Source organism: Littorina saxatilis, linkage group LG6, assembly GCF_037325665.1.
Source record: "Littorina saxatilis isolate snail1 linkage group LG6, US_GU_Lsax_2.0, whole genome shotgun sequence".
Lineage (NCBI taxonomy): Eukaryota > Metazoa > Mollusca > Gastropoda > Littorinimorpha > Littorinidae > Littorina > Littorina saxatilis.
This window is the reverse complement of record NC_090250.1, coordinates 43,421,740-43,433,807: the sequence shown is the minus strand read 5'-3', so window position 1 is coordinate 43,433,807 and position 12,068 is coordinate 43,421,740. Positions and strand designations below refer to the sequence as shown.

At 44.0% G+C, this 12,068-nt stretch overlaps 2 protein-coding genes across 2 annotated transcripts in view; both read right to left on the bottom strand.

The window, feature by feature from the left end:
• Positions 1 to 245: 245 nt before the first annotated feature.
• LOC138969295 (uncharacterized) lies at positions 246 to 10,420 on the bottom strand. The gene is made up of 3 exons (XM_070342050.1): positions 9,920 to 10,420; positions 7,137 to 8,897; positions 246 to 2,763 (listed from the first exon to the last, which is right to left on the bottom strand). Exons 2-3 carry the CDS (start codon positions 8,876 to 8,878, stop codon positions 1,602 to 1,604), a joined length of 2,904 nt encoding a protein of 967 aa, XP_070198151.1. The 5' UTR covers positions 8,879 to 8,897; positions 9,920 to 10,420; the 3' UTR covers positions 246 to 1,601.
• A 470-nt stretch (positions 10,421 to 10,890) lies between these two features.
• The window catches only part of LOC138969294 (maltase 1-like), an 11,462-nt gene continuing 10,284 nt past the window's right edge, over positions 10,891 to 12,068 (bottom strand). Inside the window, exon 11 of the mRNA XM_070342049.1 lies at positions 10,891 to 12,068. This exon is cut by the window's right edge and continues 367 nt beyond it. The gene's annotated coding sequence lies outside the window, so the exon portion shown is untranslated.

The following is a 12,068-nucleotide window of genomic DNA, read 5'->3' as shown; positions in this document are numbered from 1 at the left end:
TTTTCTCTGAATCGCTCTACGTTAAAACATTTTAGTAAAAACTTGACCAAATGTAAAAATATACATACCCTTCCGTAGACCCATGCTTTCCAAAGAAGCAAAAACGTGCATCCCCTTTCGTTGACGCCGTGGTTAAACTTCCGCGAGAAGTAATTAAATTAAATTATCAATTTAATTATTACCGTGCGGACTAAAGCTTCTCAAAAAAGGAAAAACGTGAATACCCTTCTGTAGACGTCGTGGGGCCGTGTGGACCCACATTGTTATGTATTAATTTCGCTCCACGCGACTTGCTTATTAACTCCAAAATTAAACAGATCGTAGAAAATGATGTTTAGAGCCAATACCTGAAGGTTTGTGACTTCTCTCCCTAGTTTTTTATGAAAGTTCCTTCAGTTTGAAAAACATGGGTCCGCACGGCCCCACGATGTCTTCCGTGTGTAGTCAAAATGTAATTACTTCTCGCTGAAATGTAATGATCTTTTAGGACATAAGAGCTTTTTAGGTGTCTGAGGCATTCCTAAAAGCTCATTAAAAAAGTCCAACTTATTTAAGAGATATTTGCAATTAAACACCCTCCTGGGTCCACACGGACCCACGACGACCGGCGAAGGTTAAAGAATCTCAAAGATTGATTGGTGCTTCATTTCTGCTAAGTTCTGTCCATTTTCTTTTATTTTGCTTTATTAAACTGTAAAGATTCACTTTACAATCCAAAGACATCAATAGTACATAAATTAATTATGTCACGATATTGCAATTGAAAGAATAATCGTGGGGTTCAAATCGCCCTATAAGATACACAGTTTTTGTTGGGGTTGTGATCATGTCACGTACCACACACAAGGAGGAACACCTTACAGGAATAGTTTTGAACAGCGCTCAGTTTTTCTATTTTAAACGGATGTGCGTGGATCTTTTTTTTTTTGAGACTGTAATGTCTCCCTCACGCTGTCCTTATTTTCGATTCCACCATACTGTTCGCCCCTGAATATGGAAAATGTCACACTCTTTCCCTGGAGTACAGGTTTGAAATTGCGACAGAGTTCGGTTGGGTTAGCCAGATAACACCACTGACGAGAAATGCTTTAGAATAGTGTCTGAACGTTCAGTTAGTCTAATATAACATTCTGTGGTGGGTATTCTTTTGAGACGGTATGTACTATTCACAGGACATTGTCGTTGTTCATTCCGTCGTGTGCGAGTTTAAGCCCCGTCTATCATGGAATGAGCACGCGCACACTACATTACTGATTTGAATTCCTGAATCCAACGGTATATATCTGCCTCGACGAACGTGTACCCATCTATATCTGAACTGAATAAAATATGAGATGAGCAGAATCGATACTGTGTCAGAGATAACTCTCAACCGATTAACACTCATTTAAATAACTAGCATAGTGACGGAGCATTTTCGAGCAAATCATTGAAGGTGTGTTCTAAATGACATCACAGCCAATATCCCTTGACCTCCTTTGAGGTTAAATTCGCAAGAACACGAACCTAAAATAGATGCGTCCATACTATACCTTTGAATGAACGTTTTGTCTTAAAAGAACAAGACACAATAACACAATAACTTTTGACAGTTTTCATCTCTAAAGTCGAACACAAATGTACCCCCAGTTTTCAGGATCCTGCTTTTGAAAAGCATTTGTTTTTCCACAATTACCAGCTACCGTTTTTCCTCGACACGCAACGCAGTGGGGACATGTTTCACGATTAAAACTAACACCAGGTAAATCACTCATTTCCGTCGATCCTTGACGAGCATGATTGGCATGTATTGCACCGTTTTCTGGACCAAGCATGCCTTCAACAAATACGGTGTAGGTCTCGGGTTGCAAAAAGTCAGTAGTTTTCTCAAAACCAAGATTGTACTGCCCTCTCCCTCTTCTTAACACACTCTCAGACTTTGACAAAATGAGTGATTCCTTGTTGTCAGTTCTATGCATACGTCTTTGTTGTCGTTTTGTTGGCGGTACGGAACAACGTTTGTTCTTTTCATGTCCTGTACCAGCTCTCGCTTCCGGTTTTTTCTTTGAAACAGAAAATAACGTCGCTTCCGGAGCATGCGCGTTGGGGTCTCTCAGTTGGCGACCACCTGTTTCTACATCGAAGGCTTCTCTCTTGTTTGACTTCGAAGCATCTGCTGTAACTGGCACCATTTCCACATCATTTACGCTGCCTTCTGTTAAGGAGAGGCCGGTCATTTGTCCTTCCACAGAACTAAGGCCTTTTGGGGTCGAGTGGTCTTTCACTTGCCCATCAATACAATCACTGTTGTTTGGGGTCACACTAGCAGGATCTACAACTTGAACTTTGTTCACATCATTTCTACTGAGAATCGTTGTCGACATGCCATTCCCACTTGCTGCGTCTGGAACCATTACCACATCATTTCTACTGCACACTGTTGCCAAATGGCCATTCCCTTTGCCGTCCACAGAACCACTCTTTATCTGTGATACACTTTGAGAATCAGATTGTAAGGTATTAGGAATCGTTGATTGGTGACCATTCCCATGCCCATTTTCAAAACGACTGTTTCTCTGTCTTCCGCTGGGAGAAACTGGTTTTAATGTATTCAGGGGAAAGCTGATTTGTGTGAAGTCCTCTTGTTGCGATTCTGTGACACTGGACAGGCGGCTGCTTGAACTGTGTCTGTGGTCAGTGCCGGACTGTGTTGCACGTGCACGGCGCGTGCTGTGCGCAGTTTCTCCGCTCAGCACGGAGGACCTAAAGCGACGTCGATTAAATCTGAAAGAAAAATAGTACGAGGGTTTAGTTGTTTTTGTGTGTGAAGATATTGCTTCTACATGCGTGTAACGGAAAAAAGTACAGAATGTTTAGGTAACAAGAGGTTACAACCTGTTCGTACATAGATACATGACACATTCTGTTCACTTCCATTCGTTTTTTTTTTTAAAGGCAAACGGTGAAAACGATTCGGCTCACCATTTCAGATATGCCCAGGCTTTTTACATGGGATAAGACCACTCCTCCACTTGGTCATGTGACCAAAATATCAACATCCTGACTGCTTGCTGTGGAGAGTTGATATTTTGTGAATGAATTATTGTCTTAAAAATCCACCAGCGGCTATTACGAAACTAATTCATAAAAAAATCCCACTGTGCGCTCTGGGGTGTTTGGTATGTGACCAAATGGGGGGACATGTAAATGCCTGGCCAGATCTTAGATGGTGAATGGAGGGACATGTAAAAGGCTGGCCAGATCTTAGATGGTGAATGGAGGGACAAGTAAAAGGCTGGCCAGATCTTAGATGGTGAATGGAGGGACAAGTAAAAGGCTGGCCAGATCTTAGATGGTGAATGGAGGGACATGTAAAAGGCTGGCCAGATCTTAGATGGTGAATGGCGGGACATGTAAAAGGCTGACCAGATCTTAGATGGTGAATGGAGGGACATGTAAAAGGCTGGCCAGATCTTAGATGGTGAATGGCGGGACATGTAAAAGGCTGACCAGATCGTGTATGGTGAATGGAGGGACAAGTAAAAGGCTGGCCAGATCTTAGATGGTGAATGGAGGGACTTGTAAAAGGCTGGCCAGATCTTAGATGGTGAATGGAGGGACATGTAAAAGGCTGGCCAGATCTTAGATGGTGAATGGAGGGACTTGTAAAAGGCTGGCCAGATCTTAGATGGTGAATGGAGGGACTTGTAAAAGGCTGGCCAGATCTTGGATGGTGAAAGGAGGGACTTGTAAAAGGCTGGCCAGATCTTAGATGGTGAATGGAGGGACATGTAAAAGGCTGGCCAGATCTTAGATGGTGAATGGAGGGACATGTAAAAGGCTGGCCAGATCTTAGATGGTGAATGGAGGGACTTGTAAAAGGCTGGCCAGATCTTGGATGGTGATTGGAGGGACATGTAAAAGGCTGGCCAGATCTTAGATGGTGAATGGAGGGACTTGTAAAAGGCTGGCCAGATCTTAGATGGTGAATGGAGGGACTTGTAAAAGGCTGGCCAGATCTTACATGGTGAATGGAGGGACATGTAAATGCCTGGCCAGATCTTAGATGGTGAATGGAGGGACAAGTAAAAGGCTGGCCAGATCTTAGATGTGAATGGAGGGACATGTAAAAGGCTGGCCAGATCTTAGATGTGAATGGAGGGACATGTAAAAGGCTGGCCAGATCTTAGATGGTGAATGGATGGACATGTAAAAGCCTGGCCAGATCTTAGATGGTGAATGGAGGGACAAGTGAAAGGCTGGCCAGATCTTAGATGGTGAATGGAGGGACATGTAAAAGGCTGGCCAGATCTTAGATGGTGAACGGAGGGACATGTAAATGCCTGGCCAGATCTTAGATGGTGAATGGAGGGACATGTAAAAGGCTGGCCAGATCTTAGATGGTGAATGGAGGGACATGTAAAAGGCTGGCCAGATCTTAGATGGTGAATGGAGGGACATGTAAAAGGCTGGCCAGATCTTAGATGGTGAATGGAGGGACATGTAAAAGGCTGGCCAGATCTTAGATGGTGAATGGATGGACATGTAAAAGCCTGGCCAGATCTTAGATAGTGAATGAAGGGACATGTAAAAGGCTGGCCAGATCTTAGATGGTGAATGGGAGGACATGTAAAAGCCTGGCCAAATCTTAGATGGTGAATGGGAGGACATGTAAAAGCCTGGCCAGATCTTAGATGGTGAATGGAGGGACATGTAAAAGGCTGACCAGATCGTGTATGGTGAATGGAGGGACAAGTAAAAGGCTGGCCAGATCTTAGATGGTGAATGGAGGGACATGTAAAAGGCTGGCCAGATCTTAGATGGTGAATGGAGGGACATGTAAATGCCTGGCCAGATCTTAGATGGTGAATGGAGGGACATGTAAAAGGCTGGCCAGATCTTAGATGGTGAATGGCGGGACATGTAAAAGGCTGACCAGATCTTAGATGGTGAATGGAGGGACATGTAAATGCCTGGCCAGATCTTAGATGGTGAATGGAGGGACATGTAAAAGGCTGGCCAGATCTTAGATGGTGAATGGATGGACATGTAAAAGGCTGGCCAGATCTTAGATGGTGAATGGAGGAACATGTAAAAGCCTGGCCAGATCTTAGATAGTGAATGGGAGGACATGTAAATGCCTGGCCAGATCTTAGATGGTGAATGGAGGGACATGTAAAAGGCTGGCCAGATCTTAGATGGTGAATGGAGGGACATGTAAATGCCTGGCCAGATCGTATATGGTGAATGGAGGGACATGTAAAAGCCTGGCCAGATTGTATATGGTGAATGGAGGGACATGTAAATGCCTGGCCAGATTGTATATGGTGAATGGAGGGACATGTAAAAGCCTGGCCAGATTGTATATGGTGAATGGAGGGACATGTAAATGCCTGGCCAGATCTTAGATGGTGAATGGAGGGACATGTAAAAGGCTGGCCAGATCTTAGATGGTGAATGGAGGGACTTGTAAAAGGCTGGCCAGATCTTAGATGGTGAATGGAGGGACATGTAAAAGGCTGGCCAGATCTTAGATGGTGAATGGAGGGACATGTAAAAGGCTGGCCAGATCTTAGATGGTGAATGGAGGGACATGTAAAAGGCTGGCCAGATCTTAGATGGTGAATGGAGGGACATGTAAAAGCCTGGCCAGATCTTAGATGGTGAATGGAGGGACATGTAAAAGGCTGGCCAGATCTTAAATGGTGAATGGAGGGACAAGTAAAAGGCTGGCCAGATCTTAAATGGTGAATGGAGGGACAAGTAAAAGGCTGGCCAGATCTTAGATGGTGAATGGAGGGACAAGTAAAAGGCTGGCCAGATCTTAGATGGTGAATGGAGGGACATGTAAAAGGCTGGCCAGATCTTAGATGGTGAATGGAGGGACAAGTAAAAGGCTGGCCAGATCTTAGATGGTGAATGGAGGGAAAAGTAAAAGGCTGGCCAGATCTTAGATGGTGAATGGGAGGACATGTAAAAGCCTGGCCAGATCTTAGATGGTGAATGGAGGGACATGTAAAAGGCTGGCCAGATCTTAGATGGTGAATGGAGGAACATGTAAAAGCCTGGCCAGATTGTATATGGTGAATGGAAGGACATGTAAAAGGCTGGCCAGATCGTATATGGTGAATGGAGGGACATGTAAATGCCTGGCCAGATTGTATATGGTGAATGGAGGGACATGTAAATGCCTGGCCAGATCTTAGATGGTGAATGGAGGGACATGTAAAAGGCTGGCCAGATCTTAGATGGTGAATGGAGGGACTTGTAAAAGGCTGGCCAGATCTTAGATGGTGAATGGAGGGACATGTAAAAGGCTGGCCAGATCTTAGATGGTGAATGGAGGGACATGTAAATGCCTGGCCAGATCTTAGATGGTGAATGGAGGGACATGTAAAAGGCTGGCCAGATCTTAGATGGTGAATGGAGGGACATGTAAAAGGCTGGCCAGATCTTAGATGGTGAATGGAGGGACATGTAAAAGGCTGGCCAGATCTTAAATGGTGAATGGAGGGACAAGTAAAAGGCTGGCCAGATCTTAAATGGTGAATGGAGGGACAAGTAAAAGGCTGGCCAGATCTTAAATGGTGAATGGAGGGACAAGTAAAAGGCTGGCCAGATCTTAAATGGTGAATGGAGGAACATGTAAAAGCCTGGCCAGATCTTTAAAGGAAAGGGCATCGTTGTCGAACGTCGGAGGATATGGGAGACAAATGTTAACAGAGGTATATGTTTGAGCTCTTTCGCGACTTCCAATAAAGGACAACAGTGTGTGTTTGTGTATGTGTGTGTGTGTGTGTGTGTGTGTGTGTGTGTGTGTGTGTGTGTGTGTGTGTGTGTTTTCGTGTGTGTGTGGGGGGGTGTGTGTGTGTGTGTGTGTGTGTGTGCGCATGAGAGAGAGAGAAAGAGAGAGAGAGAAAGAGAGAGAGAGAAAGAAAGAGAGAGAGAGCTAGAGAGAGAGAGCGAGAGAGAGAGAGAGAGCGAGAGAGAGAGAGAGAGAGAGAGAGAGAGAGAGAGAGAGAGAGAGAGAGAGACGCAGAGAACTCAGAACTCAGAATTTTTATTGAGAGAGGCAGAGAGAGACAGAGAGAGACAGAGAGAGAGAAACAGAGACAGAGACCAACGGGCAAACAGACAGACACATGGCGTACACCCACCTCTTATTAGCCAGACCGAGCATGTATCGGATCTCTTGACGAAATCTCTTGCTGCGAGCGGAATACAGCAGAAAGTTGCAGCCGTAGTTAGCGTACTGCAGCAGGTTCGTCACTGCCTGTGTCAAATCCAGAATGCTGTTTGTGCGTGACATGTCCACATCTTTGTCACGAACGTAGGAATCCACGATGAAGTAGAGAGCCGACGGAAGTGTCGTCACCAGGAACACTGACGTCACAAGAATGAGCATGCGCGTCACACCTGATGAAATGGCCGCGTCCTGATTGGTCGGATCATGGTCACGCGGACGTGAGTCTTGACTTTGTGAGTGGTTGGGAGGTATCCTCTGGGAAATAATACGTTTCCCCGGTTTCTTGATCTTCCTCTTTAGTGATGTATCCCTTGGTCTGTCGCTGCTGTGCGGTGTCGGCTCGATAATCACTGATCGTTTACGTTTGTCGGAAATTCTTCTTTTACCGCTCTTTAGATCTGCGTCCGACTTTGACATCGGACTTGTACCATTATGATGGATATTATTTCTTGAGGAGGAATGTTCTGCCTCTGATTCCTCAAAATTGTTCATGTGACTGGCTGCACTGTTTTCAACAGGCTGATGAAAAGAAGCGGCAGCATTGGAATGACTTTTTGCTGCTCGCGTTTCAAGAGCATCTTCAGTCAGGGTTTGATCTATCATTACAGCACCTTCTCTTGGAGTGATACTGCTGGTTTTGGGCATGGAAACTAATGTCTGATCGTCATGACAGATGTGACTGGAAGTTAAGTTACCGGAAATTTCCCGTCTAGTGCTGTGTCTTGGCCTGTGTTTGCCCGCTTTTTTCAGCGACACAATGATGACACTATTACATACTACCATAGTCAAGAACGGGATGACAGAGTCGAAGCAAAGGTCGATGTAAACGAACTGGTACTCCTCAAAGTATTCCCACTTCGGGGTGAGAGAATCACAGTCGTATTCGACCTGGTTTTTGCTTGTCACATTGGTAGAGTTCATTGTGTGGTTTCTAGTTTTGTTACAGCTGGTACAAACAGTTTCATTCCTTGAAACGTTAACAGTTTTGTTATTTGATGAACTAACAGTTTTGCCGTTTGAAAAACTAACAGTGTCATTCCTGGAAAAGCCAACCGTTTCATTGCTCGAAAGACCTACACCAGCTGGCGTTAAAGCCATAGCGGCAGGCAATTCTACAAGGCCGTTAGAGAAGAAGTAATGGCCGTTCAGACAGCACAACAACAGGAAGATAACCAGCAGTCTCAACAACGTTCTTCTGACGTTGAACCATCCGCGCACGTGAAGCGGCTTCAGAACGCACATTGTCCTCTCCACAGTGACGGAAACAAGGATCCAGGCAGAGAAATCCAAAGCGGTGTAGAGAAGAAACAGGTCCACCTTACAGCCAGCGTTGGACAACAGCCTCACGTCGTAACCAAACGTGTCGATGATCCAATACCGCATGGGACCGATGGACAGAATCACAATGTCCGTGATGGCAAGGACGAACATGTGCAGGAGCGTTGAAGACCTGCTGAAGTGGAGCCGAATGAAGACGACGATCACCATTAAGTTGCCGACGATGCCGACGAGGATGATGACTGGGGCGACGATCTCCCACAAGCGTTTCTGAACACATTCTAGGTCTGTGGATGACCAAGGGCATGGGTCTGCTATGGTGGCGGTTGTGGCGATCGTTGTCGTGTCGGTTGTTGATGGGATGGTCGCGTTCATTACCGGCTGTGATGAGTTTCTGTTTGCAAGGAAAGGAGAGTTTGAAACTTTCTGTAGAATGTGTGTGTGTGTGTGTATGTGTGTGTGTGTGTGTGAGTGTGTGTGTGTGTGTGTGTGTGTGTGTGAGGGTGTGTGTGTGTGTGTGTGTGTGTGTTAAAATTAACATTCCTTCTGATGAGAGAGAGAGAGAGAGAGAGAGAGAGAGAGAGAGAGAGAGAGAGAGAGAGAGAGAGAGAGAGAGACACACACACACACACACACACACACACTCACACACACACACACACACACACACACACACACACACACACACACACACACACACACACACACAGAGGCAGAGATAAATTAATGAACAAGATAATGCATGCCATTTGTTCTTTGTTCCAGAACATAGTCATGATGTATGGTTGAGTACCTTAAGTTGGGTCTCATACCATTTTATTAAGAAATAAAAGGAAAACATCACCCACGTGCTACGTTGCCCTTCGGCCTAAAACGGTATTCGAGACGCGGCCTCACTTGTTTGAATTCTGACATAGTTATACGAAGAGTGAGTCATCTGTGTTCTTTTACGTTTCTGCGTTCGAAAGTAAGCTTTATCCATCTTCTTACGTGAATCTTTTAAGAGCAGTTGGCGTCGAAACTATTTTGTACTCGACTGTTGCTACTTCAGTTCAGTTTCGTGGTATCCGGAGAACCAGACATTTTCTTGTAGCCCTAACGGGAGGGTCAAACACGCGTAACGTACTGTTAGAAAGCGAGCCATAAATAACGTTGACTTCCTTGTGTGTTATCTATAGAAGCGTTGCTGTCTGTTTTGGCAAGAACAATCTTAAAATGTTTACCAAATAGTTCGCTGTTGTTGTTCTTTTTGAGCGGCATACTAGCTAGTGTTAAGCGTGAATTCGATCAAAAACACACACGCGTTTAACATTCGCGGGGTAACTCCATTAGTTCAGAGAAGGTGACTGCCACCCATTTTGGAAAATCACGTGTAGCGCCGTTTAATTATAATGAACCGAGTGGTATTAAACGTACCTTTGCTCCGTTGCTAACTTCTGTGAATCGGCATACCACAACCAACCTGTTCCAGCATCGCTAACACTCCAGACACAACACCGAGACACAGCACCGATCTGTTCCACATTGTAGCACGGTGCATCATTGGATAGTGTGGGATTGTCTCATTATCTCACTACCTGATGACTGTTTTGCAATTTTTTTGTAGGGGCATCTTGACGTGTAGTTCTTTATCTGAGCAGAAAAATGGCTGTCGTTATCTGAAGTTGCTGTTATCAGTCTGCATTTGTGCGCGAGGCGCCGACCCCTTCGACATGTCATGCGATTGTTTGTTGAGTGGCTTTACCTGGTCGTTTTTGAGAAGCATTATGATTAAATAATCAGTGTAACTTTTGGCTGCGATCTGCTGGTCGTTGTGAATGCGTGATGTATTGTGTAAAATATTCCATCTCACACGGCATAAATAGATCCCTGCGCCTTGAGTCCGAGTCTGGAGATACGCGCGCGATATAAGACTTCATATAATAATATAGATCCGTTAGACTGATAGATTGATAGACGATTAGTCAGACAGACTGATATGCTTATTCACACACATGCGCGCGTGCGTACACGCACACACACACACGCACACACGCTCGCTCACACACACACACACACACACACACACACCTACACACACACACACACAACTTACACACACACATACACACGCGCGCACGCTAACACACACACCAGAATACACAGGTAGACATTTGCTTTTAATCATCATATCAAAGGTAAAATCAAAGCGCTCCCGTAGTAGAATGCTTCTCTTGTCGAGATAACGCCATTCATTCAGGTTAGTTAAAACTTCCTTGTACGTCGGTTGCTAGTGCTTGAAAGAATAGACCGTAATGCTTATACATGAGAGAAACTGTGAGCAAAAGAAAGAATAAAAAAGTGACTGCATGTATTCATGTGGGTATACATTTAACGTTTTTTTTAAAAATATTTCTTTAAATACATATTAATTATTGATAGTACAATTTGACTTTTTTTTAAACATAATAATTATATACTTATCAATAATCCTTTGCTCTGATGAAGCGAAAACCAGAAATAATTGTATTCTGAATTCGTACGTTTGTACACGACCAATGTTTACACGTGTAGCGTACATAAACATACATTCCTCGCATCTGTGCTTTGGCACTATATCAACAGAGGTATGCTTCTAACGTAAGTTACACTGGACGTTTGTTAAAATAAAGACAATGCAAAACACTCACCGGATGCATCTGATACACATTTTTTTTATATGCAGCAGGCATTTCAACAAAAATGTTTATAAAACAAATTTAGGCAAATATATAAGTCGTGCAATATCAAACATAAATCTCTTTCGGGTAAAAACTATATATGGAATTCTTATAAAAACAACATAGCAAGTGGATATTATGCAGGTACATATTGCGCCGAATAACATACGGACATAAGTTTCGTTATCTAAGGTACCAAAGATGTAAAAAAAAACGAATCATAGTTCACATCCGACACCCATGTTATAATTACAGGTTACATGTCGCTAATTTTGATTATCCAATGACACAAGTCCAGGCAAAGACTCGCCAGGAATGGAGGAAGCTGTCCAGACGTGCGTCTCTTATTGTACCCCGACCATCGAGTGGATTACGAGATTCGTGATTTGTGATTGTGAACGTGAATTTTGATTTTTCTCATCATTTTCGTCATAACATTTCTCATCAGTCTGATTACCATGACATGACCTGGTCTCAAAGTGTGTTAGCCCTGCTCCTTTGTTTTTCACTCTGTCCATCATACTGTCATCATTTCCGTAATGAAATTTACATCAGTTTGATAACCTTGCTATCTCTTGGTGCTGACTCCAAATTTGTTAGCCCTGCTCCTTTGTTTGTCACTCTGCCAATCACACTGTCATTATCGTTTACGTAATGAAATGTACATCAGTTTGATAACCTTGCTATCTCTTGGTGCTGACTCCAAATTTGTTAGCCCTGCTCCTTTGTTTGTCACTCTGCCAAGCACACTGTCATAATCGTTTACGTAATGAAATGTACATCAGTTTGATAACCATGCCATCTCCTGGTGCTTTCACCAAATCTGTATATACCCTGCTCCTTTGTTCGATCACATTGTCATTATC